This window comes from Melanerpes formicivorus, unplaced genomic scaffold (assembly GCF_026170545.1).
Source record: "Melanerpes formicivorus ecotype bairdi unplaced genomic scaffold, bMelFor1.0.p_v2 SCAF_108, whole genome shotgun sequence".
In the NCBI taxonomy this organism is placed as follows: Eukaryota; Metazoa; Chordata; class Aves; order Piciformes; family Picidae; genus Melanerpes; species Melanerpes formicivorus.
The window spans coordinates 29,750-54,032 of NW_027142460.1; the positions used below are offsets into that span (position 1 = coordinate 29,750).

Below are 24,283 nucleotides of genomic sequence, written 5' to 3' on the forward strand. Positions count from 1 at the left end.
CACAAGGAGCAGCCTGGTCAAAGACCAGGGAAAGCTGCTAGCTTCTCCCTCCCTGCTAGCTGCTCCCCCCTTATCACCCTGTACAGAAGAAGGGACAAGAGAAAGGAGCAGATAAGTTAAGACTTAGCCCAAACAATGCAGCCAAGGTCAAGCAGATGCCAGTTAGTATCTCCCAGAGCAAAGAAGCAAGGGAAGGAATTGTTTCAGGAACTAAATCTTCTTAGAGAATCCCAAAACTTCAGCTGGGATGTAGACACCTTCCCTGTCAGTAGCACTGTACTAGGAGGAGCAATTACATGTTGTGACTCCATCAAATGCAGTTTCAAGCTACTGAGGTGTATCTTCTTTCTTTCAGAACAAGATCAAAGTGGTTGCCTTGAAAATAACCAATAATATTAATGTTTTGATCAAGGTAAGTCCTCATGGTAAGGCCTCATTGCAAGCAGTGTGACCAGCAGGGTGAGGGAGCTGATTCTCTCCCTCTGCTCTGCTAAGGTGCCACCTGGAGCATGGCTCCAGTTCTGGTACCCCCAGCATTAGAGGAACATGGAACTGTTGGAGTGGGTCCAGAGGAGCCATGAAGATGATCAGAGGGCTGCAGCACCTCACCTATGGGGACAGACTGAGAAAGCTGGGGCTGCTCAGCCTGGAGAAGAGAAGGCTTCAGGGAGACCTTCCAGCAGCTTCTCAGTATTTGAAGGGGGCTACAAGAAAGCTGGGGAGGGACTTTTGACAAGGGCTTGTAGTGACAGGATGAGAGGCAGTGGCTTTGAGCTGGGAGAGGGGAGATTGAGACTGGAGATTAGGATTCTTTGCAGTGAGGGTGGTAATGTGGTGGGTTGAAGTTTCCCCCAGCACTGGCACAGGTTGCCCAGGGAGGTTGTGGATGTCCTCTCCCTAGAGGTGTTCAAGGCCAGGTTGGATGAGGCCTTGAGCAATCTGGGCTAGTTTGAGGTGTCCCTGTCTGTGGCAGGGGGGTTGGAACTGGATGAGCTTCAAGGTCCCTTCCATCCCAAATGGTTCTATGAATCTATGGAGTAATTCAGAGAGCAGAGCAGCCTGTGCAGAAAAAGCCTGGCAGGTTTGAGCTGGAGAGAAGAGATTGATGTTGGTGCTAACCAGCTCAGTGTTGTTCCTTGCTTCACTGTCTCTGAGACATGCATCCACTGTCTCTGCAAGCTGCTTAACCACTCCTGCTGTTGGCATGATGCATTTGGGCACACATTTGCAGCCCTAGTTGTCCACAGGAGCAGCAAACTTTGGCTTCAGGGTCTCTGGATTCTGGCCCAGCCATTTTGCTTGTAATTTCTCTCTCTTGCAGTGGTAGGGAGGAGGAAGGAGTGGTTTGAAGGGGTGCAGAGAAATGTGAAGGAAGGAGGAGGGAAAGCCAGCTGCTGTATAGGATGTCCTTGCTCGCAGAGCCTAGCAGAGAGGAGCTGCAGAAAGAGGCTTCCATGCAGAGCTCTTGGAGCCTTTCTGATTTCTTGTAACCCACCTTGTCCTTTCTTCCTTTGCTTCTTATCTCAGTGATCAACATAAATCAAAACCTTTGCCCATCATGTTAAGAGTCATAGAATCACAGGAGTGCAGAATGATGCAGGTTGCAAAATACCTCCAAGATCACAGTGGCCAACTGTTCACACTGCCAGCTCACCACTGAACCCTGTCCCTCAGCACCACATCTACACAGCTTTCAAACCCCTCCAGGGATGGATACTCTACCACTGCCCTGGGCAGCCTGCTTCAGGCCTTGACCACTCTGCAGTAATGAAAGCTTTCCTTGTATGCAACCTAAACCTTCCCAGACACAGCTTGAGGCTGCTTCCTCTTGTGCTGTCACTTGGGAGATGAGATTGACCTCCACCTGGCTCCAGCCTCCTTTCAAGGAGTTGTAAAGAGTGAGGGAGTTCTCCCCTCGGCCTGCTTGTCTCCAGAGCAAGCAACCCCAGGTCCCTCAGCCACTTCCCCTGAGACCTGATCTCCAGACCCTTCCCCAGCTTTGTTTTCCCTTCTCTGGACCTGCTCCAGCACCTCGATGTCCTCCTGGGAGTGAGGGGCCCAAAACTCAGCGCTGTATTGAAGAGGAGGTGGATGCCAGATGCCTCCCTGTAGCAGTCATCGTAGTTCATTCCTGTTGATAACCATCTGCAGGGCAGTGTGGGGAGGACAGAGCCAGGCTCTGCTCAGGGATGTCCAAGGGCAGGCCAAGGGGCACTGGGGCCAGTGTGGAGCAGAGGAGGTGCCAGGGGAACAGAAGGGAAAACTTCCATTGTGGAGCAGGCTGGCCAGAGAGGTGGTGGAGTCTCCCTCTCTGGAGACACTCAAAACCCACCTGTGTGAGCTGCCCTGGGTGATCCTGCTCTGGCAGGAGGCTTGGACTGGATGACCTTTGGAGGTCCCTTCCAGCCCAGACCATTCTATGGTTTTTCTGTTCCTGTAAATCCCAGTCACATTTCACAGGCTGCTGCTGCCTTCTGCCTGTGGCATGGGACTTCAGGAGAGGATTTAAAACAGTTGGAAAGTCTGTGTAATTCTGGGGTCTCGGTAGGTACCTAAAAACCTGGAGTGAATTTAACTCTTAACTGTCCAATTTTGCCTCTGTAGGATCTCTTCCACATTCCTCCTTCTTACAAAAGCACAGTTACCCTGTCCTGGAAACCAGTACAGAAAGCAGATGCAAGGTAAGAGCTGCTCACCAGAAAAGACAGCAAGGGGGGGGTCAGCTTTTGCTCTTTGCACACTCAAGGTGCCAAGCTGAAAGTTTGACAGCCTCTCTGGAAGGAATTAAGGCTGGGGAGTGATCATCTGAGTTCTGCTTTATAGATGGAGTAGACCACATCAGCGGGAGACTGCTGTAGTTCCTCTTTTGAGTTACTAATCAGGGCATCTTCATTAGCTTCCGTGGTTAAGCCTTGAGAGCCATCTGCTGGTCCTGTGCCTGGCAGCCCAGGGAGTGTAATGGTCTGCTTTTGTTTTCCTCTCTCAGTCAAAAAAGAGCAGGTGAAGACACCACCTCAAGTTCACCCCCAAAGAAGGCTTCAGCAGGACCAAAGAGGGATGCCAGGCAAATCTATAACCCTCCCAGTGGAAAGTACAGCAGCAACCTGGGAAGCTTCTCCTACGGTGAGTCAGGCGGCTTGCCAGCTCCTGGCCTGGTGGTGCCTGGGGCTGGGCTCAGGCAGGGAGAAACAAGTCCTTGAGAATGATCAGAGGCCTGGCAGCCCTGCCATGTCAGGAGAGGCTCAGAGAGCTGAGGCTGTTCAGCCTGGAGAAGAGAAGGCTTAGGGGAGACCTTGTTACCATGGATCAAGACCTAAAGGGAGGCTCCCAGGAGGACAGAGACTCCCTTTGCACAAGGAGTCCTTTGGGAAAGACAAGGTGATGGGGACCTGGACCTGAGCAAAGCCTTCGACACTGTCCCGCACCACATCCTGGTCTCCAAACTGGTGACACATGGGTTTGATGGGTGACCACTAGATGGATAAGGGACTGGCTTGGTGGCCACACCCAAAGAGTGGCTGTCCATGGCTCCATGTCCCAGTGGAGGCCAGGGACAAGCAGAGTCCCTCAGGGATCAGTCCTGGGACCTGTCTTGTTCAACATCTTTGTGGGTGCCATGGACAGTGGCACTGAGTGCACCCTCAGCAAGTTTGCTGATGACACCAAGCTGTGTGGTGCAGCAGACAGCTGGAGGGAAGGGATCCATCCAGAGGGACCTGGACAGGCTGGAGGGGTGGGCACAAGCCAACCTCAGGAGGTTCAACAAGAGCAAGGGCAGGGTCCTGCATCTGGGTGGAGGCAATCCCAGGCACAAATCCAGGCTGGGCAGGGACTGGCTGGAAAGCAGCCCTGAGGAGAGAGACTTGGGGGTGCTGGTGGACAAAAAGCTCAACAGGAGCTCTCATTGTGCTCTTGCAGCCTGCAAAGCCAATCAGGTCCTGGGCTGCAGCAGGAGAAGTGTGGCCAGCAGGGCAAGGGAGGTGATCCTCCCCCTCTACTCAGCCCTGGTGAGACCCCACCTGGAGTACTGTGTCCAGTTCTGGAGCCCCTATGAAAAGAGGGATGGGGAGGTGCTGGAACGTGTCCAGAGCAGGGCCAGGAGGATGATCAGAGGGCTGGAGCACCTCTCCTGTGAGGACAGACTGAAGGAGTTGGGGCTGTTCAGTCTGCAGAAGAGAAGGCTCCGAGGTGACCTAATTGTGGCCTTCCAGGATCTGAAGGGGGCTGCAGGAAGGCTGGGGAGGGACTGCTCAGGATCTCAGGTAGTGATAGGACTAGGGGGAATGGAATGAAGCTGGAGGTGGGGAGATTCAGGCTGGATGTGAGGAGGAATTTCTTCACCATGAGAGTGGTGAAGCCCTGGAATGGGTTGTGCAGGGAGGTGGTTGGGGCCCTGTCCCTGGAGGTGTTTAAGGCCAGGCTGGCTGAGGCTCTGGCCAGGCTGATCTAGTGTGGGGTGTCCCTGCCCATGGCAGGGGGGTTGGAACTAGATGATCCTTGTGGTCCCTTCCAACCCTGAGTGAAACTATGAAACTATGAAACAAGGGACTGCTGGGGAGGCTGTCACTGCACTCCAGCAGAAAATGTTTCCCCATGAGAACAGTCAGACATTGGAGCCATCTCCCAAGGGAAGTGGTGGATTTCCCTACACTGGGGAGTGTGAAGCCTCACCTTGGCAGGGAGCTGGGCCAGCTCAGTTCTGCTCTGCTGCTACCCAGAAAGGTTGGACCAGGTGATCCTTGAGCTCCCTTCCAGCCTGGCACTCTGGGGCTGAACTTTATCACATGCTGGGGAGATACTTTGTCCTGTCACCAGTTTTTGTGTGTAATGGTCTCTTCCTAGCTGGTGATCTATCCGTATTTGGGTGTCACCAGCCTGCCAAACTGGGTCGCTTGCAAGCAGGAGCTTAATTCAGAGTCGGGAATTGTGGTGGTGTTGTGACACAGCACTCACACCCCACATGTCCCAGGTGCTCTGAGTGGCAGAGCTGGCCAGCTGCTGCTGTGCAACTGGATCTGTGCTGAATTCCACATCCCTTGTTCAGCCTCAGCACATGTCTGGTGTGGCAGACCTGACCCAGAGCTCCTGAAGATTGCCATGTTCACTGTGTGTACACAGTTCAGAGATTCATGGAATGGCTTTGGGTTGGAAAGGACCTTAAAGATCAGCTAGTTCCAACCCCCCTGCCATGGGCAGGGACACTTTCCACTAGCTCAGGTTGCTCAGGGCCCCATCCAGCCTGGCCTTGAACACCTCCAGGGAGAAGGAATCCATAACCTCTCTGGGCAAAGTGTTCCAGTGTCTCACCACCCTCACTGGAAAGAATTTCTTCCTAATCTCCAGTTTAAATCTGCCCTCCTCAAGCTTCAATTCATTCAGTTTCATCCTATCACTACAAGCCCTTGTAAGAAGTCCCTCCCTGGCATTCTTATAGGCTCCCTTCAGGTACTAGAAGGCTGTTCTGAGCTCTCCCTGGACCCTTCTCAGCCCCAACTCTCCCAGCCCTCTGATCATCTTTGTGGCCCTCTTCTGGACCACCTGCCACAGTTCCATATCCCTCTTACATTAGGGTCACCAGAACTGGATGCAGCTCAGCACTCAGCTGGCTCTGGGCTGCCAGGGACCACTGCTGGCTCCTGGGGAGTTTGTCACCAGCTGGCACCCCCAAGGCCTTCTCCTGCCACTCCTCACCCATCCTGGATGTGTGCTTGGGATTGCCCCAAGCCAGGTGTAAGACCTGGCACTTGGCCTTGTTGAACTCCACGAGTTTGGCTTGGGCCCAGCTCTGCAGCCTGCCCAAGGCTCTCTGGATGCCATCCCTCCCCTCCAGCGTGGCAACCACACCAGGCAGCTTGGTGTCATTTGACTCAGATGCAGTCAAAAGTCTGGAGCCCTGATGCAGGGTGCCTGGAGAGAGGGATAAGCTGGGCGGCCTCCAGAGGTGCTTCTCAGTTTCCGTGTCATGAGTTGACCCAAAGGTAGCCCTGAACTAGTGGCTGAGGGTTTTGTCAAGGCATTACTAAGCAGGGAAACCACTTCTGGGTTATGGAAGCTACTTCTCCTGACCTCCTACAATTTAGTGGGGTCTAGTTGTCCACCAAAGCACAGCTTGGAGATCTCATGGCGCAGAAGCAGGATAACCCTCAAGGACTTCAATAAGAGCAATAAGAGCAAGGGCAGGGTCCTGCAGCTGGGTGGAGGCAATCCCAGGCACAAATCCAGGCTGGGCAGGGACTGGCTGGAAAGCAGCCCTGAGGAAAGAGACTTGGGGGTGCTGGGGGAGGAGAAGCTCACCAGGAGCTCTCAGTGTGCACTTGCAGCCCAGAAAGCCAACCAGATCCTGGGCTGCAGCAGGAGAAGTGTGGCCAGCAGGGCAAGGGAGGTGATTCTCCCCCTCTGCTCAGCTCTGGGGAGACCCCACCTGGAGTACTGCCTCCAGTTCTGGAGCCCCTATGACAAGAGGGATCTGGAGGTGCTGGAAGTTGTGCAGAGCAGGGCCAGGAGGATGAGCAGAGGGCTGGAGCACCTCTCCTGTGAGGACAGACTGAAGGAGTTGGGGCTGTTCAGTCTGGAGAAGAGAAGGCTCCGAGGTGACCTCATTGTGGCCTTCTAGGATCTGAAGGGGGCTCCAGGAAGGCTGGGGAGGGACTGCTCAGGATCTCAGGCAGTGATAGGACTAGGGGGAATGGAATGAAGCTGGAGGTGGGGAGATTGAGGCTGGAGGTGAGGAGGAAGTTCTTCCCCATGAGAGTGGTGAAGCCCTGGAATGGGTTGTGCAGGGAGGTGGTTGGGGCCCTGTCCCTGGAGGTGTTTAAGGCCAGGCTGGCTGAGGCTCTGTCCAGGCTGATCTAGTGTGGGGTGTCCCTGCCCATGGCAGGGGGGTTGGAACTGGCTGATCCTTGTGGTCCCTTCCAACCCTGACTGATACTATGGTACTATGGTACTGTGACTTAAGCCAACCATCACCACCTCCGGTTGCGGCTGCAGCGAGGGGGGGTTGGTCTCTTCTCACTGCTGTCAGGTGACAGAGTGAGTGGAGTTGGCCTGAAGTTGTGCCAGGGGAGGGTTAGATTGGGTGTTAGGAACAATGTCTTTGCTGCAAGAGTGGCCAGGGTTTGGCACAGGCTGCCCAGGGAGGTGGTGGAGTCCCCATCCCTGGAGGGGTTCTGGCAACCTGTGGACGATGAAGAAATGCGTGAGGGCCACTTGGGGACGTGGCTCAGCGGCCACCGCGGCGCTAGGCTGCTGGTTGGACCTGGTGATCTCAGAGGTCTCTTCCAACCCAAACTATTGCTTGCATCTGTGATCTTCACATGACAGCACAAAGCCCTCTGAGAAGTTTGCCCTCTGTGTTTCAGAACAAAGAGGTGGCTTCCGGGGCGGCCGAGGAAGAGGCTGGGGAGGACGCGGCAATCGTAGCCGAGGAAGAATCTACTGAGCACAGGGCCCCAGGAGAAGGGCCCAGTGCAAGTGCTCCTCAGCAGGTGTGCTTGGGGAGTTGCTCTCCTTTGAGGACTGCCTTCCACTAAGACTGACTTCAGTGTTCTTTCTACCTTTGTATGTACGATCGACTTTTCTAACAGACTGCGGCTCGCCCACGGCGCAGCTCCTCCGGCTGCCGTCTTGGATGCTTACAGCAACACTTCTGGAATCTTCCTTGTCTGCTTTGGGTTGGTTGGTTGGTTGGTTGGTTGGTTTGTTGAGTGTCTGCAGGATTCATTCAAGGACTGGAAAAGAGCATAGAGGGTTTGCTTCAGAAGCTGCATCTGGGCAGTTAGTCTCTTAACCTCCAAATCAGCTGCTGCAGAACTGCGGCCGGAGCCTCGAGTTGCTGTGCTGGGGAGGACAGGATGGCAGCACGTGGCAGAGAAGCTTGAGCAGCTGAGAGAAGCCTTTTCTCATCTGTAATCATAGTCTTCAAGCTGTGGAGAAGAGTCCCATGGTTAAACTTGTCTTGATTTGCCTTTTTTCTGTTGGTTTTTAGATTAAATGAGATCAGATCAACGCTGTCCTGTTCCATGTCTCAGCTTGGCAGCACAGCTGCAAACTTCACTTCTGTGGTCTGTGGGGCTTTTGTCTTTTTCTTTTGTTGTGCTTTCCTCTGCTTGCAGCATGGAGCAGTCTCAGAGCCCTGGAGAGTGTGGGGTTGTGTTGGGTTTTGCAAACCCCACTGTGATGCAAAAGGACACCAACCAACACCCAAGAGCAGTGCTGATGGCAGTGTTTCCTGTGGCTGTGTGCACCTGGCTCATGCCAGCAAAAAGAAGTCAAACCATGACTGAGTAGAATTGTTCCAGGAGTGGGCACAGGCTGAGGCAGTGATGAAGCTTTAGAGGTTGGAGGCTGGACCATAGTTGTTCCTGGCTCTGTTTTTGGGGGGGCTTGGCAGATTTCTGGATGGGTTGGCACTTGAGGGTTGGTTTTCCCCCTGGCTGTGTTGGGCTGTGTTGGTTGGCTGTTTCTCACACATTTTCCACAAGCATGTAAATAAAACACTGTTGTGAGGTGGCATTGACAAATTCCAGCTGCAGAGTTCAAGTTCAGGTGGAAAGGGTAGCAGTTCCATGCTGGTTTGTTGCTCCTTTTCCCCCACAGCAGGTTGGGATGATTGGTGCACGCCCAGAGAACACAATGTAAGGGCACAAAGCTTTTGGCTTGTCCTTCCCACCACTGCAGCTTCACTTCTCAGGTCATTCAGAGGAACTGGCAGGTAACAAACCAAAAGAAGTTGGGGAGCAGACTTTCAGAGAGTGTTGCAGGGCATGCTTGATGTAAAGCAGCTTTAGGAGAAGGAAGGTTGTTTCTTCCCCTGGTTTTTCTGTTCAGCCATTTGATGTCTACAGCCACATGCCTGCAGGTGATGTTTCCCCACCTAGCTCCATCTGTATTTCCTTGGGAACCTGCCTCTGGTGTCTCCAGGAAGACTCTTGGATGTGTGTCACTACAATCAGAAGGTCAGAGTAGCAACACTTAAGTCAGAGAGCAGAGCTAAGGTGGAAGCCTGTTCTTCCTTAACTCTGCAGCAGCAAGCAGCAGACTTTGGCTGTTGCAGGGGGCATGAGCTGACTCTGCATTGCCAACTCCATGCCAGCTGCTAAACTCAGCTCCACCTCTGAAACCACCAACCTTGGCAGAGTTTCCAAGGACAAATGGTAAGATCAGAACAAGCAGTAGATGGCTGATAGGCTTCCACCAAGGGGTGGGAGGCTGCGGTGGTAAGCTTCCACACAGACATTTTGCACTTGTGTTTTGAGAGGAACTGAAGCTATCTCAAAGCCTAAACACACCTTGCATCTAGACTCCTAACTAGGTACTAGCAGCTTATTTCCTCCCTGAGTTTGAAGTGAGTTTCTTTCCAGGGCTTCTGTCTTTCATGGGTGATGTGTAAAGGCCTCGTGGCCTCAGAAGCAGCTGTGATCAGCCCTCCCTCCCCCCAGCCCAGCTCCCTGTGTACTGCAGCCAGTGCTTGTGGAGACAGCCAAGGTACCATCTTGTTGCCTTGCCCATGTTCTCCTCATGCCTGGGGAAGCAATTCCTCTTGTGATTGTGTTTGGCTCATTGTTTCACACTCCACCTGCAGCATTTGTGTTGGCTTAGCTCAAGGGGGGAGCTGCCTGTGGTACCTTATTCTTTGGCTTAATGACTTGCTCCACAGATCTCCAGATGCCACCAAGAGACAGAGCTTAGCAAGAGTGCATTAGGTGTTGCAACTTGGAATGCAAAGTGTTGGATAGGAGTTTCTCTCTTCAGCCAAAGCTGCATGTCCTACATCTTGCTTGGCAATTGCCTTGTCCAAAGGAGCTGTTTGTTGTCTGATTCAACCTCCAATGCAATAAAATCTGTTAGTGTGGTGGAGCAAGCATGGCTTGAGTAGCAGCCTGGTTGTTTGGGGGGTTGGGGGGTTCTGTGTGGAATCAAGCTGAATGGAGGATAGGATGGGTGCCACCCAGAGGGGCCTGGACAGGCTGGGCTGAGGAGAAGCTTGTGAGCTTCAGCACAGCTAAGTGCAAGGTCCTGCTCCTAGACTGGGGCAATCCTAGCTGTCAGTCCAGGCTGGGGGATGATGAGATTGAAAGCAGCCCTCCAGAAAGAGACCTGGGGGTGATGTGGGTTGAAAAGCTGGACATCAGCCAGCAGTGGGCCCTTGCAGCTCAGCAGGCCAAGGGCAGCCTGGGCTGCAGCCAAAGATGCATGGTCAAGAGCTGATTCTGCCACTTTGCTCTGCTCTGGGGAGACCTCACCTGCAGGGCTGGGTGCAGGGCTGGAGCCCTCAGCACAGGAAGGACCTGGAGCTGATGGAGAGGCTCCAGAGGAGGCCATGGGAATGCTCAGGGGGTTGGAGCAGCTCTGCTGTGAGGAGAGGCTGAGGGAGCTGGGGGTGTTCAGCCTGGAGAGGAGAAGGCTCTGGGGAGACCTAAGAGCAGCCTGCCAGGACCTGAAGGGGGCTGCAAGAAGGCTGCAGGGATACTGTTTGCAAAGGCCTGCAGGGACAGGAGCAGGGGCAATGGCTTCAAACTAGAGCAGAGCAGATTGGGATTGGATGTGAGCAACAAGGGTTTTATAGTGTGAGGGTGGTGGAACACTGGCACAGATTGCCCAGGGAGGTGGCTGAGGCCCCATCCCTGGTGATAACCAAGGCCAGGCTTGACAAGGCTGAGAGCAGCCTGCTCTAGTGGAGGATGTCCCTGCTGGCTGCAGGAAGGTTGGGCTGGATGAGCTTTGGAGATCCCTTCCAACCCATTCTATAATTGTGATCTCTGTGTGCCTGGTGTAAAAGCTCTGCCAGCAGTAAGGAGCTACCCATGCTTACAGGAGCATGTTCTCCATCCTGAGGAACTGAAACCCTTGCATTTATGCTCTTCTCCCTAGGAACAAGCAGTGGGGTGAGAGGAAGTGGCCTGGAGTTGCAGCAGGGGAGGCTTAGGTTGGACATCAGAAGAAACTTCTTCCCTGCAAGGGTTCTGAAGCCCTGGCCCAGGCTCCCCAGGGAGGTGGTCAAATCCCCATCCCTGGTGGTGTTTCAGAGAGGCAGAGCGGTGCTGCTGCTGGACATGGCTTAGCTCCAGCCTTGGCAGAGCTGAGAGGGGTTGGACTGGATGAGTTTACAGTCTTGCCTCACCAAAGGGACTGTTCCTACGATTTCATCTCTGTTGTATCCTTTCTAAACTTTAAGTAGAAAAAAGGAGGAGCAAGATAGAAAGTGCCTGTAACAAATGTGTTGCCAGGCTGTGGGCAGGGGGGGTCCCACAGCAGAACTGCCTGCAGTTTGCCTGCAGATTGAAAGGTCAGACAGAGCGAGGCTTGGCTCTGGCAGCTTTTAGATCTCCCTTTGAAACCACTGGGGGGTGGGGGGCAGGGAAGTGCTGGGGTTCTCAGCTCACATCACCCAGCATGACCTGTGCAGGTCTTTGGGACTGCTTTGGGCAGGGTGTTGTTTCCTTGAGCTCCCAGGGCAAATGTTTCTGGGTGCAGCAGACACAAATGAATGTTTTAAATGAGAGAGTCCAGCGTGGTGCCACACGCTGCCTTTTGACACTGAAGCCACTCCTGGCCTGCAGAAAGCAGGTCTGCTGCCACCACTGCCTGCTTGAACGGCAACAAGGCTCAGGTAGGTGGATGTGGAGCCCCTCCTGTGTGTGGAATCTCCTGCCCTGAGCAGTGCCACCCAATCACAGACTGGTTTGGAGAGAAGGGACTGCCAAAGCTACTCCCCCAGCCCCTGCCGTCACCAGGGACATCTGCAACCCCAGCAGGTTGCTCAGAGCCCCTATCAACATGAGCCAGAATGGTCCCGGGGATGGAGCATCTCCCCTCTCTATGGGCAGCCTGGGCCAGGGTCTCACCACCACTGTTACTGTGAAAAGAGGTCTTCCTTCTTTCCAGCCTGCATCTTTCAGCTCAAGCCATCCCCCCTTGTGCTCTCACATCAGGCCCTGCCCAGCACTCTGTCCCCAGCTTTCTGCTCAGCCTCTTGAGGCACTGCAAGGCCCCCAGGAGGTCTCCCTGCAGCCTTCTCCTCTCCAGGCTGCACAACCCCAGCTCTCCCAGCCTGGCCTCCCAGCAGAGGGCTTCCAGCCCTGCCAGCACTGCTGTGGCCTCCCCTGGCCCTGCTCCAGCAGCTCCCTGGCTGTGCTGAGGGCTCCAGAGCTGCCCCAGCCCTGCAGGTGGGGGTCTCAGCAGAGGGGCAGGATGCCCTCCTTGCCCCTGGGGATGCAGCCCGGCAGTCGGTTGCCATTCCTGGCTGCCGTTCCGTCCGGCCGCCGCCCAGAGGCTTACTCTCGCCCTGGCTGTCGCCTCCCCGGGGCCAGCCCCTGCCCCGTCCCCGCCGGCAGAGGGCGTCGCTCCCCCGCCCCTCCCTCCCCGCCCCCCGCCCCTCCCTCCCCGCCCCCCGCCCCTCCCTCCCCGCCCCCCCGCCCCTCCCTCCCTCCCCGCCCCCCCCGCCCCTCCCTCTCCGCCCCCCGCCCCTCCCTCTCCGCCCGCCCCTCCCTCTCCGCCCCAAGATGGCGGCGCCGGCGTTTCCGGTTCCGGGGGGCGCGGGCAGGCCGGGATCGGGGAAGATGGCGGCGGCAGGGGAGGCCGGGCGGGGCGGGCTGGGGCGGGCGTGGGTCCTCTCCGGCTGGGCGCTGGGCCTGTGCTCGCTGCTGGCCTCGGGGGCGCGACCCGCCGCCGCCACCACCCACTGGGTGGTCACGGAGGATGGGAAGATCCAGCAGCAGGTAAGCGGCCGGGGGAGCCTCTGCCTGCGCCGCCCTTCGCCCGCGGCCCCAGCCCGCCCCGGGCTGCGCGCCGGCGGAGACGGGGTGAGCGGGCCCCATTCCGAGCCTTACCTGGCCGGCCGCCGTGACGAGGAGCTTCGGTGTCCTCCAGAAACGCGGCTTGCCGCCGCCGGAGCCGCGGTGTGCGGGGCGGTCGGGGCGGTCGTGCGTCTGGGCAGCCCGGTGATGGTTTTTAACCGGAGTCGGTCACCGAGCGGCGGTTCCTGCTCACCCGCAGCCTCCCTGCGCGCCTTCAGCTCTTCAGGCCGTGCTGCTGCGCGGACACGGAGCCCGCGCCCCGCCTTGGTGCTGGGCGAGAGCAGGCTCTGTGCCCTCCGGCCGTGCCCTTGGCGAGGAGCCCTCCCGGGGCTCTGCTGGGCCCTGCCGCCGGGGCTGCGCTCGGGGAGTCCCGGCCGCTGCTCCGCCGGCGCTCAGTTCCCGGCGGGCTTGCCATCTGCTGCGGCTCCCTGCGGCTGCTGTTCCTTCTTTCCGGACGGGAGGCGGGCAGCGGGGGGCCGCGGGGGGCAGCGGGGGGCCGCGGGGGGCAGCTGGCGCGGGAGCGCAGGCCTGGCCTCGGCGGCGCTCGGAGGTTGCTCCCGAAGGCTTCTGGGGACACCGAGCTGTGCCTCCACGAACCTGCGGGCACGGCCCTCTGCGACACGGGTTGGCGGCCGTGGCAGTCTCAGGCTGATGATCTTGGAGGTCTTTTCCAACCCGAACGGCTCTGGTTCTCTGCTCACTACCTGTCTGAAAGAGCTGATGGTTAACTCGCCTTGGAGCTTTTCCTTGCTTGCTTTGCTCCTGCTGTGTTGCAAGGGGAGCAGCACCAAAGTGAGAGACCAGGATGAGATGGAGGAGGCCCTGTGGAAGAAGTTCTACACAGAGAGAGTGATTGCCCATTGGAATGGGCTGCCCGGGGAGGTGGTGGAGTCGCCGTCATTGAAGGTGTTCAGGAGGAGACTTGATGGGGTGCTTGGTGCCATGGGTTAGCTGTTTGGGTGGGTTGGATTGGTTGATGGGTTGGACACGATGATCTTGAAGGTCTCTTCCAACCTGGTTTGGTTTATTCTAATAAAGTTTATTCTGTGTGAGCCTCGTGAGGTTCAGCAAGGCCAAGGTCCTGCGCCTGGGTCAGAGCAATCCATGGTACCAGCCCAGGCTGGGGAATGAAGGGATGGAGAGCAGCCCTGCAGAGGAGTTGGGTGAGGAGCTGGGCATGAGCCCTCCCAGCCCAGACCTAGCTGTGTCCTGGGCTGATCCCCAGCAGCCTGGGCAGCAGGGGCAGGGAGGGCATCCTGCCCCTCTGCTGAAGCCCCACCTGCAGGGCTGGGTTCAGCTCTGGAGCCCTCAGCACAGCCAGGGACCTGTGGGAGCAGGGCCAGGGGAGGCCACAGCAGTGCTGGCAGGGCTGGCAGCCCTCTGCTGGGAGGCCAGGCTGGGAGAGCTGGGGTTGTGCAGCCTGGAGAGGAGAAGGCTGCAGGGAGACCTCCTGGGAGCCTTGCAGTGCCTCAGGAGGCTGAGCAGAAAGCTGGGGACAGACTTCATCCTGCACGTGTCTCTCACCCTAGTTAATCATCAGTGCATCACAGCACTCCTGGTGCTGTGCTGCTTTGTGTGGTGAGCAGGAGGTGGGAGTGCAGGAGAAGGGTCTGGAGGCATTTGTGTGGTGTGTGCATTGATTACATGCTCTCCAAGTGGGGGTCGGGTGTTGGTTCGGATCAGTGCTGCGTGGAGAGCAGCTTTGACTTGGAAAAGCTCCTGGTCAGCTGCATTCAGCCCTGGCTGGAGGAAATGGCTTTTTGCCATGGTGGTGAGCTGCTGCTGCCTGTAGGAGCTTCCCCTGTGGCTTTGCTGTACAGCAGGTGGGCTGCCCTGTCGTACCCAGGCCCTGCAGGCAGTCCTCCAGGTCTGCAGCTGGGGTGACAGAGTCTGTGGAACAGCTTCTCTTGCTTGCACCCTCACAAGGAGTGGGCATTTGCTGGAGTCAGTGTCGGTGTGCTGGATGCCATGGGGGGTTGTGGAGATGCCCAGAACCCACCTGGGTACATCCATCCCTGTGTGACCTGCCCCAGGTGCTGCTGCTCTGGCAGAGGCGTTGGGCTGGCTGAGCTTTGGAGGGGTCTCGGTCCGGAGAGGGAAAGAGCCTCAGTGCTTTTGGATGTTCCCCTGCTGTGGAATGAGAGGCACAAAGGAGGCCAAGTACCAACAGCCAGGCTATTGATTACATAAAGAAAGTGGAAATAAGAGGGGGAGAGGGAGGAGAGGAAAGGAATTACATTACCACACCCCTCACCCCCCCAAGACAGTTTGAGTCTGTGGAGGAAAGGTGCTGCAGGAGATGCTGGCTCTGTAGAGAAAGGGTGCTGAGGCTTGGGCTGGAGAAGAGATGTGGTCCTCTGGGCAGCCTCTTCAGCTCCCTGAGTTGCAGCAGGCAGAACTTAGGACACAGAGAGAGGGTTCAGTCTGCTTCTTGCAGGCTCCATGGCCTCTTGTCTCCGGAGCAGCATTGTCCTGGGCTTCTCCTTCTCAGCGGCATGCTCCTTCTCCTGGGTTCCCCTTCTTCTCCTCCTGGGTTCCCCTTCTCCTCCTGGGTTCCCCTTCTCCTCCTGGGGTTCCCCTTCTCCTCCTGGGGTTCCCCTTCTCCTCCTGGGGTTCCCCTTCTCCTCCTGGGTTCCCCTTCTCCTCCTGGGCTTCCCCTTCTCCTCCTGGGCTTCCCCTTCTCCTCCTGGGCTTCCCCTTCTCCTCCTGGGTTCCCCTTCTCCTCCTGGGCTTCCCCCTCTCCTCCTGGGTTCCCCCTCTCCTCCTGGGTTCCCCTTCTCCTCCTGGGCTTCCCCTTTTCCTCCTGGGTTCCCCCTCTCCTCCTGGGGTTCCCCTTCTCCTCCTGGGTTCCCCTTCTCCTCCTGGGGTTCCCCCTCTCCTCCTGGGGTTCCCCCCTCTCCTCCTGGGTTCCCCCTCTCCTCCTGGGGTTCCCCCTCTCCTCCTGGGTTCCCCTCTCCTGGGGTTCCCCTTCTCCTCCTGGGGTTCCCCTTCTCCTCCTGGGGTTCCCCTTCTCCTCCTGGGTTCCCCTTCTCCTCCTGGGGTTCCCCTTCTCCTCCTGGGTTCCCCTTCTCCTCCTGGGGTTCCCCTTCTCCTCCTGGGTTCCCCTCTCCTGGGGTTCCCCCTCTCCTCCTGGGTTCCCCTTCTCCTCCTGGGCTTCCCCCTCTCCTCCTGGGTTCCCCCTCTCCTCCTGGGTTCCCCTTCTCCTCCTGGGCTTCCCCTTTTCCTCCTGGGTTCCCCCTCTCCTCCTGGGGTTCCCCTTCTCCTCCTGGGTTCCCCTTCTCCTCCTGGGGTTCCCCCTCTCCTCCTGGGGTTCCCCCTCTCCTCCTGGGTTCCCCCTCTCCTCCTGGGGTTCCCCCTCTCCTCCTGGGTTCCCCTCTCCTGGGGTTCCCCTTCTCCTCCTGGGGTTCCCCTTCTCCTCCTGGGGTTCCCCTTCTCCTCCTGGGTTCCCCTTCTCCTCCTGGGGTTCCCCTTCTCCTCCTGGGTTCCCCTCTCCTGGGGTTCCCCCTCTCCTCCTGGGTTCCCCTCTCCTGGGGTTCCCCCTCTCCTCCTGGGTTCCCCTCTCCTGGGGTTCCCCCTTCTCCTCCTGGGTTCCCCTCTCCTGGGTTCCCCCTCTTCTCCTGTGTTTCCCTTCATCTCCGTTTTTCTCCTGTGTTGCTCTTCTCCCAGGCCAGTGGTGGCTCAAGTCTTTTATACAGTCTTTAGTCCTTAGCTGTGTGTCCAAGTGTTGTCCCTCAGGAATTCAGGGGCCAGGGGATGCTCCTCAGGCCAGGCTCCAGGTATCCTTCCCCAGGAAGTCTTTCTGTGTGTTCCTGTGTGTTTGGGCAGGGCTCTGGATGGGGGGAGGCCTCCCCCTCCTCCTTTCCCATCTGCCTGCCCCCACACTCGTTCCATTGTCTCCCCATCCTCCCTTCCCAGGTGCTTGGTGGGTGGGGGTGATCTTGTCTCCTGCCTCTTCCCGAGGGTGGCCTGGGTCCATTGTTGCCAGGCCAGCTGTGGCCAGGGATGGATGTTCTCTTTGCACCTCCCAGGGGCTCTGCCCAGCACACTGCAGCTGCTGTCTGGGCAAGCAGCAAGTGATGTTCTCTTTGTTGAGTCACACCAGGAGACAAACTTGTAGTCTCTCACAGGAGATCCCTTCCAGCCTCTAGCATTCTGTGACTCTGTAATTGTGGCTCAGCAATTAGCAGCAAACCCAAAGGGTAATCTCTGCTGTCCAGTGCCAGGAAGGAATTGTCACTGCCCTGCCCTGCAGTGTGCTGGCACAGCCTCACCTTGAGCCCTGTGGGGGGTTTGGGGCACCTCAGTCTGAGAAGGACATCAAACCTTTGGGGCAGGGGGGAGCAGATGGTGAAAGGCTTCATGGGCAAGGCTGAGGAGGAGTGGCTGAGCAGAGGGGGGCTGCATCCAGAGCAGTGTGACCAGCAGGGTGAGGGGTGGGTTCTGTCCCTCTGCTCTCATGGGACCCCACCTGGCGCGCTGTGCTGGGTGCCAGTCCTGCTGTTCCCAGCACAGGAGGGACATGGAGCTGCTGGAGCAGGTCCAGAGGAGGGTCACAAAGATAATCAGGACCTCCCCTCTGGGGCAGGCTGTGAGAGTTGGGGCTGCTCATCCTACAGGAGAGAAGGCTTCAGGGAGACGTTAGAGCAGCCTTCAAGTACCTGAAGGGGGCTACAAGACAGCTGGGGAGGGGCTTTGACAGAGGCCTGTAGTGATAGCACAAGGGGCAGTGGCTTTGAGCTGGGGGAGGGCAGATTGAAGCTGGAGATTAGGAAGAGATTCCTGACAGTGAGGTGGTGAGATGCTGGCACAGGCTGCCCAGGGGGGTGGTGGATGTCCCCTGCCTGGAGGTGTTCAGGGCCAGGCTGGAGCAGGCCTGGAGCAGCCTGGGCTGGTGGGAGGGGTCCCTGCCCATGGCAGGGGGTTGGAGCTGGATGGGGTTTAAGGTCCCTTCCAAACTAAACCATTTTGTGAGTCTGTGAATGGTTTGGTTTGTTCAGCTTGGAGAGGAGAAGGCTGAGGGGAGGCTTCATCACAGGCTCACCTTCCTCAGGGGAGGTGCTGACCTCTCTGGTGAGCAGCAGCAGGACCTGAGGCAATGGAGTGAAGCTGTGCATGGTGAAGCTCAGCCTGGGCCCTGGGAAAAGGCTGCTCAGGGGGGGCTGGTCAGTCACTGCAGGCTGGTCAGTCACTGCAGGCTGGTCAGTCACTGCAGGCTGGTCAGTCACTGCAGGCTGGTCAGTCACTGCAGGCTGGTCAGTCACTGCAGGCTGGTCAGTCACTGCAGGCTGGTCAGTCACTGCAGGCTGCTCCCCAGGGAGGGATGGTCAGTCCCTGCAGGCTGGTCAGTCCCTGCAGGCTGGTCAGTCCCTGCAGGCTGGTCAGTCCCTGCAGGCTGGTCAGTCCCTGCAGGCTGGTCAGTCCCTGCAGGCTGGTCAGTCCCTGCAGGCTGGTCAGTCCCTGCAGGCTGGTCAGTCCCTGCAGGCTGGTCAGTCCCTGCAGGCTGCTCCCCAGGGAGGGGATGGTCAGTCCCTGCAGGCTGCTCCCCAGGGAGGGGATGGTCAGTCACTGCAGGCTGGTCAGTCCCTGCAGGCTGCTCCTCAGGGAGGGGATGGTCAGTCACTGCAGGCTGGTCAGTCACTGCAGGCTGGTCAGTCCCTGCAGGCTGCTCCCCAGGGAGGGGCTGGTCAGTCACTGCAGGCTGGTCAGTCACTGCAGGCTGGTCAGTCACTGCAGGCTGCTCCCCAGGGAGGGGCTGGTCAGTCACTGCAGGCTGGTCAGTCACTGCAGGCTGGTCAGTCACTGCAGGCTGCTCCCCAGGGAGGGATGGTCAGTCACTGCAGGCTGGTCAGTCACTGCAGGCTGGTCAGTCACTGCAGGCTGGTCAGTCACTGCAGGCTGGTCAGTCACTGCAGGCTGGTCAGTCACTGCAGGCTGGTCAGTCACTGCAGGCTGGTCAGTCACTGCAGGCTGCTCCCCAGGGAGGGATGGTCAGTCACTGCAGGCTGGTCAGTCACTGCAGGCTGCTCCCCAGGGAGGGGCTGGTCAGTCACTGCAGGCTGGTCAGTCACTGCAGGCTGCTCCCCAGGGAGGGATGGTCAGTCACTGCAGGCTGCTCCCCAGGGAGGGATGGTCAGTCACTGCAGGCTGCTCCCCAGGGAGGGATGGTCAGTCACTGCAGGCTGCTCCTCAGGGAGGGGATGGTCAGTCACTGCAGGCTGCTCCTCAGGGAGGGGATGGTCAGTCACTGCAGGCTGCTCCTCAGGGAGGGGATGGTCAGTCACTGCAGGCTGCTCCTCAGGGAGGGGATGGTCAGTCACTGCAGGCTGCTCCTCAGGGAGGGGATGGTCAGTCACTGCAGGCTGCTCCCCAGGGAGGGATGGTCAGTCACTGCAGGCTGCTCCCCAGGGAGGTGGCTGTGGCCCCAAGCCTGTCAGACCTGCAGCAGTGTCTGGGTGAAGCTCTGCAGGACGTGTGGTGCAGTTCCAGGCAGCCCTGGGGGAGCAGGCAGTGGGACTTCCATGGTCCTCGGGGTTGCTGTCAGCTTGGGGGCTTCTGGGAGTGTGTGGCAGTGGGATCAGCCCCCTGGCAGAGCCTCAGTATTCCTTCTCCCAACACCACGGCCTCAGGACTTGTTACCAGGCCTGAAGCCTGAAGCTTCCCTGCAGGGCATCCCTCTGCTTGTGATTGTTTGGGCTGTGGTTTGTTCAGCTGGCATTCAGCAGCTGAGCTTGGGCTTTCCCTGCTTCCTTGACCTGCTTTCCAGCTGACTTTAACTGTCTGCATTTTTCAGTGGTGCTTTTGTCCACCTTCCTCCTGTAAGCTCTTGGGTTGTGGCAGGGGTTGATGCTGGGACCAGTGTGGTTTAAGGTCTCTGTCAGTGGCATGGGCACTGGGACTGAGGTGCCCTGAGCAGCTTTGTGGATGACACCAAGCTGTCTGGTGTGGTTGCCATGCTGGAGGGGAGGGATGGCATCCAGAGAGCCTTGGGCAGGCTGCAGGGCTGGGCCCAAGCCAAACTCGTGGAGTTCAACATGGCCAAGTGCCAGGTCTTACACCTGGCTCGGGGCAATCCCAAGCACACATCCAGGATGGGTGAGGAGTGGCAGGAGAAGGCCTTGGGGGTGCCAGCTGGTGACAAACTCCCCAGGAGCCAGCAGTGGTCCCTGGCAGCCCAGAGGCAGCTGAGTGCTGAGCTGCAGCCAGAGCAGGGAGAGCAGCAGCACAGGGAGGGGATTCTGCCCCTCTGCCCTGCCCTGCAGCCCCCCCTGTAGTCCTGGTGCCCCCAGCACTGATCCCTGGGGGTGAGGCAGGGCTGCACTGTGCACTGCTGGGCACAGTGGCTCCAGCAGGTCAGGCCCTGGCTGGGAGTGGCTTGCCACGGAGTGCCAGGCTGGCTTGGAAGGGACCTCCAGAGCTCGTCCAGTCCAACCCCTGCGGGCCCCAGGGACACCCTCCCCCGGGCCGGGCTGCTCAGAGCTCTGGTGAGCCTCACCTAAAGATCTCCAAGGGTGGGGCCTGGGCAGCCTGCTGCAGTGTGCCTCTGCCCTCATGGGGCACAACTGATACTGCCGGGGGCTGTTCCCGGGGGGGGCTGTTCCGGGGGGGGCTGTTCCGGGGGGGGGGGGGGGGGCTATTCCGGGGGGGGCTGTTCCCTGGGGGGGGCCTGTTCCCGGGGGGGGGCCTGTTCCTGGGGGGGCTTTTCCTTGGGGGTGCTTTTCCTTGGGGGTGCTGTTCCCGGGGGGGTGCTGTTCCCTGGGGGGGGCTGTTCCCGGGGGGGGGCCTGTTCCTGGGGGGGCTGTTCCTTGGGGGTGCTTTTCCTTGGGGGTGCTGTTCCCGGGGGGTCTGTTCCTGGTGGTGCTGTTCCCGGGGGTGTGCTGTTCCCTGGGGGGGCTGTTCCTGGTGGTGCTGTTCCCGGGGGGGGCTGTTCCCTGGGGGGGCTGTTCCTGGTGGTGCTGTTCCCGGGGGGGGGCTGTTCCCTGGGGGGGCTGTTCCTGGTGGTGCTGTTCCCGGGGGGGTGCTGTTCCCTGGGGGGGGGCTGTTCCCGGGGGGGGGCCTGTTCCTGGGGGGGGCTTTTCCTTGGGGGTGCTTTTCCTTGGGGGTGCTGTTCCCGGGGGGGTGCTGTTCCCTGGGGGGGCTGTTCCCGGGGGGGTCCTGTTCCTGGGGGGGCTTTTCCTTGGGGGTGCTTTTCCTTGGGGGTGCTGTTCCCGGGGGGGTGCTGTTCCCTGGGGGGGCTGTTCCCGGGGGGGGGCCTGTTCCTGGGGGGGCTTTTCCTTGGGGGTGCTTTTCCTTGGGGGTGCTGTTCCCGGGGGGTCTGTTCCTGGTGGTGCTGTTCCCGGGGGGGTGCTGTTCCTGGTGGTGCTGTTCCCTGGGGGGGCTGTTCCCTGGTGGTGCTGTTCCCGGGGGGGGGGCTGTTCCCTGGGGGGGCTGTTCCCTGGTGGGGCTGTTCCTAGTGTTCCTGGTGGTGCTGTTCCTGTTGTTCCTGGGGGGGCCTGTTCCCACTCCCCTGGCAATTCAAGGTACAAGTGCCTGCTGTTCAGCTGTAGAGCTGTTAGCCTTCCCAGCCAGCCTGCCACGCTCGTCTGAAGCTTCTCTCCTCTTGACAGAGGAAGAGGCTTGATCCTCACTTGGGCTGCAGGCTGCCCGGGGGGGTGGCTGAGGCCCCATCTCTGGAGCATCCACAGGGCTGTGAGCAGCCTGCTGTAGCAGAGGATGTCCCTGCTGACTTAAGAGGGGCTGGCCTGGATGAGCTTCAGAGGTCTCTTGCAGTCCAAACCATTCTAGGAGTGCTCAGTTTGTGCCAGTGATGCCCAGGTCATTGAGGTGTGGGCACAGGAGGTGGTGGCAGGTTCCCCCCCTGCTCGAGCAGCCCCTGCTGTAGCTGCCCAGGAGGGCACTGGGGCTGAGTGGCTGCCTTGCAGCTTGCTGCTTTCCCGCTGGGAGCCTTGGTTTCCTTCTCACTCCAGCATGCTGTGCTAAGGAGCTGACACCAAACTTGCAGACTAGATCCAAAACACAGCCCCCAGAACGGGTTTGAGGCAAGAGGGGTGAGAATACTTCCCATTATTGGCTTCCAGTCTTTGCTAGCTGATTCTTCTCCCAGGCTGTGAGCCTCCAAGAGGAGACTGTACTCAGGAGAGATCGGTGTTCCTGTGGCACAGCACTCCCCAGCGCTCCAGCCAGAGCTCCTAGCAGTGTAGCAGCCTGGCAGGGCTGGCAGAGTGAGCACAGGCTGCACACTGCTCCATCTTTCAGCAACTGACAAGCAGAGTCCCTCAGGGATCAGTCCTGGGACCAGGCTTGTTCAGCATCCCTGTGGGTGCCATGGACAGTGGCACTGAGTGCAGCCTCAGCAGGTTTGCTGATGACACCAAGCTGTGTGGGGCAGCAGACAGCTGGAGGGAAGGGATCCATCCAGAGGGACCTGGACAGGCTGCAGAGGTGGGCACAAGCCAACCTCAGGAGGTTCAACAAGAGCAAGGGCAGGGTCCTGCAGCTGGGTGGAGGCAACCCCAGGCACAAATCCAGGCTGGGCAGGGACTGGCTGGAAAGCAGCCCTGAGGAGAGAGACTTGGGGGTGCTGGGGGAGGAGAAGCTCAGCAGGAGCTCTCAGTGTGCACTTGCAGCCCAGAAAGCCAACCAGATCCTGGGCTGCAGCAGGAGAAGTGTGGCCAGCAGGGCAAGGAAGGTGATTCTCCCCCTCTGCTCAGCTCTGGGGAGACCCCACCTGGAGTACTGCCTCCAGCTCTGGAGCCCCTATGACAAGAGGGATCTGGAGGTGCTGGAAGGTGTCCAGAGAAGGGCCAGGAGGATGAGCAGAGGGCTGGAGCACCTCTCCTGTGAGGACAGACTGAAGGAGTTGGGGCTGTTCAGTCTGCAGAAGAGAAGGCTCCCAGGTGACCTCATTGTGGCCTTCCAGGATCTGAAGGGGGCTCCAGGAAGGCTGGGGAGGGACTGCTCAAGATCTCAGGTAGTGATAGGACTAGGGGGAATGGAATGAAGCTGGAGGTGGGGAGATTGAGGCTGGAGGTGAGGAGGAAGTTCTTCCCCATGAGAGTGGTGAAGCCCTGGAATGGGTTGTGCAGGGAGGTGGTTGGGGCCCTGTCCCTGGAGGTGTTTAAGGCCAGGCTGGCTGAGGCTCTGGCCAGGCTGACCTAGTGTGGGGTGTCCCTGCCCACGGCAGGGGGGTTGGAACTAGCTGATCCTTGTGGTCCCTTCCAACCCTGACTGATACTATGGTACTATGAAGATCTCATCCAGCGAACAAGAGTGCTTGCTAGGTGGGCCCTGCTGCTCCAGCTGCTGAAGGGGCAGGCAAAGGAACTCCAGCAGTGCATGCACCATTCTGATGTCTGGGCTAAGCCCTCGGGAGAGAAGCCATCAAACTGCATCTGTTGCTCTAGGAGCCTGGCTTGGGGTCAAAAGACATCATTTTGGGGACCAGCTCATGTTCTTCTTTCAGTCTGAGTCCATCTTCAGCTGTGTGTTTCTGGACGGCAGGCAATGGGCAGTGGTCTGCTGCAGTGAGATGCTGCCTGCTGGTGCATGTGTCTGTTCCCAGGACCATGGAGTGGGTTGGGTTGGAAAGGTCCTCAAAGATGGTCCAGTTCCAACCCCCCTGCCATGGGCAGGGACACCTCACACCAGCCCAGGCTGCTCAAGGCCTCATGCAGCCTGGCTTTGAGCACCTCCATGGAGGGGGCAGCCACAGCCTCCATGGCAGCCTGTGCCAGTCTCTCACTTCCCCTCACCTAGTCCCCTTTCCCAATCTCCCCTCTTCCAGCTTCAATCCATTCCCCCTGTTCCTATCACTACAAGACCTGCTCCAGTCTCTCAGCACCCTCACTGCTCAGTGGTGTAGAGTCCAGGCTAATGTGGAACTGATTGCAGACACTGCTTGTGTGGCTGCAGGCAAACTGCCCCCTGCAGAGGTGCTGGGGTGCTTCAAGGGAAGAGAGAAGCTTGGCCTAAAGAGGAGACAGACAGCTGGCAGATGAAATGCAGTGCAGGAAGCTCTCATCTCACAGACCTGGCATAGCAGAGCTGAGGTAGGCCACAGAGGTGACCAGAGGGCTGGAGCACCTCCCCTGTGTGCCCAGGCAGCCAAGAGGGCCAAGGGCATCCTGGCCTGCATCAGGAAGAGTGTGGCCAGCAGGAGCAGGGAGGTCATTGTGCCCTGTGCTCAGCACTGCTTAGGCCACACCTTGAGTCCTGTGTCCAGTTCTGGGCTCCTCAGGTTAGGAAGGAGGTTGAGCTGCTGGAAGGTGTCCAGAGAAGGGCAAGAAAGCTGGGGAGGGGTCTGGAGCACAGCCCTGTGAGGAGAGGCTGAGGGAGCTGGGGTTGCTTAGCCTGGAGAAGAGGAGGCTCAGGGGAGACCTTCTTGCTCTCTCCAACTCCCTGAAGGGAGGTTGTAGCCAGGCAGAGGTTGGTCTCTTCTGCCAGGCAGCCAGCACCAGAACAAGAGGACACAGTCTCAGGCTGTGCCAGGGGAG

The 24,283-nt window shown here is 58.6% G+C and overlaps 2 protein-coding genes across 2 annotated transcripts in view; both read left to right on the forward strand.

Moving 5' to 3' along the window:
• API5 (apoptosis inhibitor 5) overlaps positions 1-9,862 on the forward strand; it is a 29,078-nt gene extending 19,216 nt beyond the window's left edge. Inside the window, exons 11-14 of the mRNA XM_068166840.1 lie at positions 356-412; positions 2,605-2,681; positions 2,987-3,123; positions 7,359-9,862. Of these exons, the coding sequence (XP_068022941.1) occupies positions 356-412; positions 2,605-2,681; positions 2,987-3,123; positions 7,359-7,438 (351 nt within the window). The 3' untranslated portion in view covers positions 7,439-9,862. The remainder of the gene's footprint in view (positions 1-355; positions 413-2,604; positions 2,682-2,986; positions 3,124-7,358) is intronic.
• A 2,638-nt stretch (positions 9,863-12,500) lies between these two features.
• The window catches only part of TTC17 (tetratricopeptide repeat domain 17), a 98,998-nt gene continuing 87,215 nt past the window's right edge, over positions 12,501-24,283 (forward strand). Inside the window, exon 1 of the mRNA XM_068166842.1 lies at positions 12,501-12,716. Within this exon, the coding sequence (XP_068022943.1) occupies positions 12,501-12,716 (216 nt within the window). The remainder of the gene's footprint in view (positions 12,717-24,283) is intronic.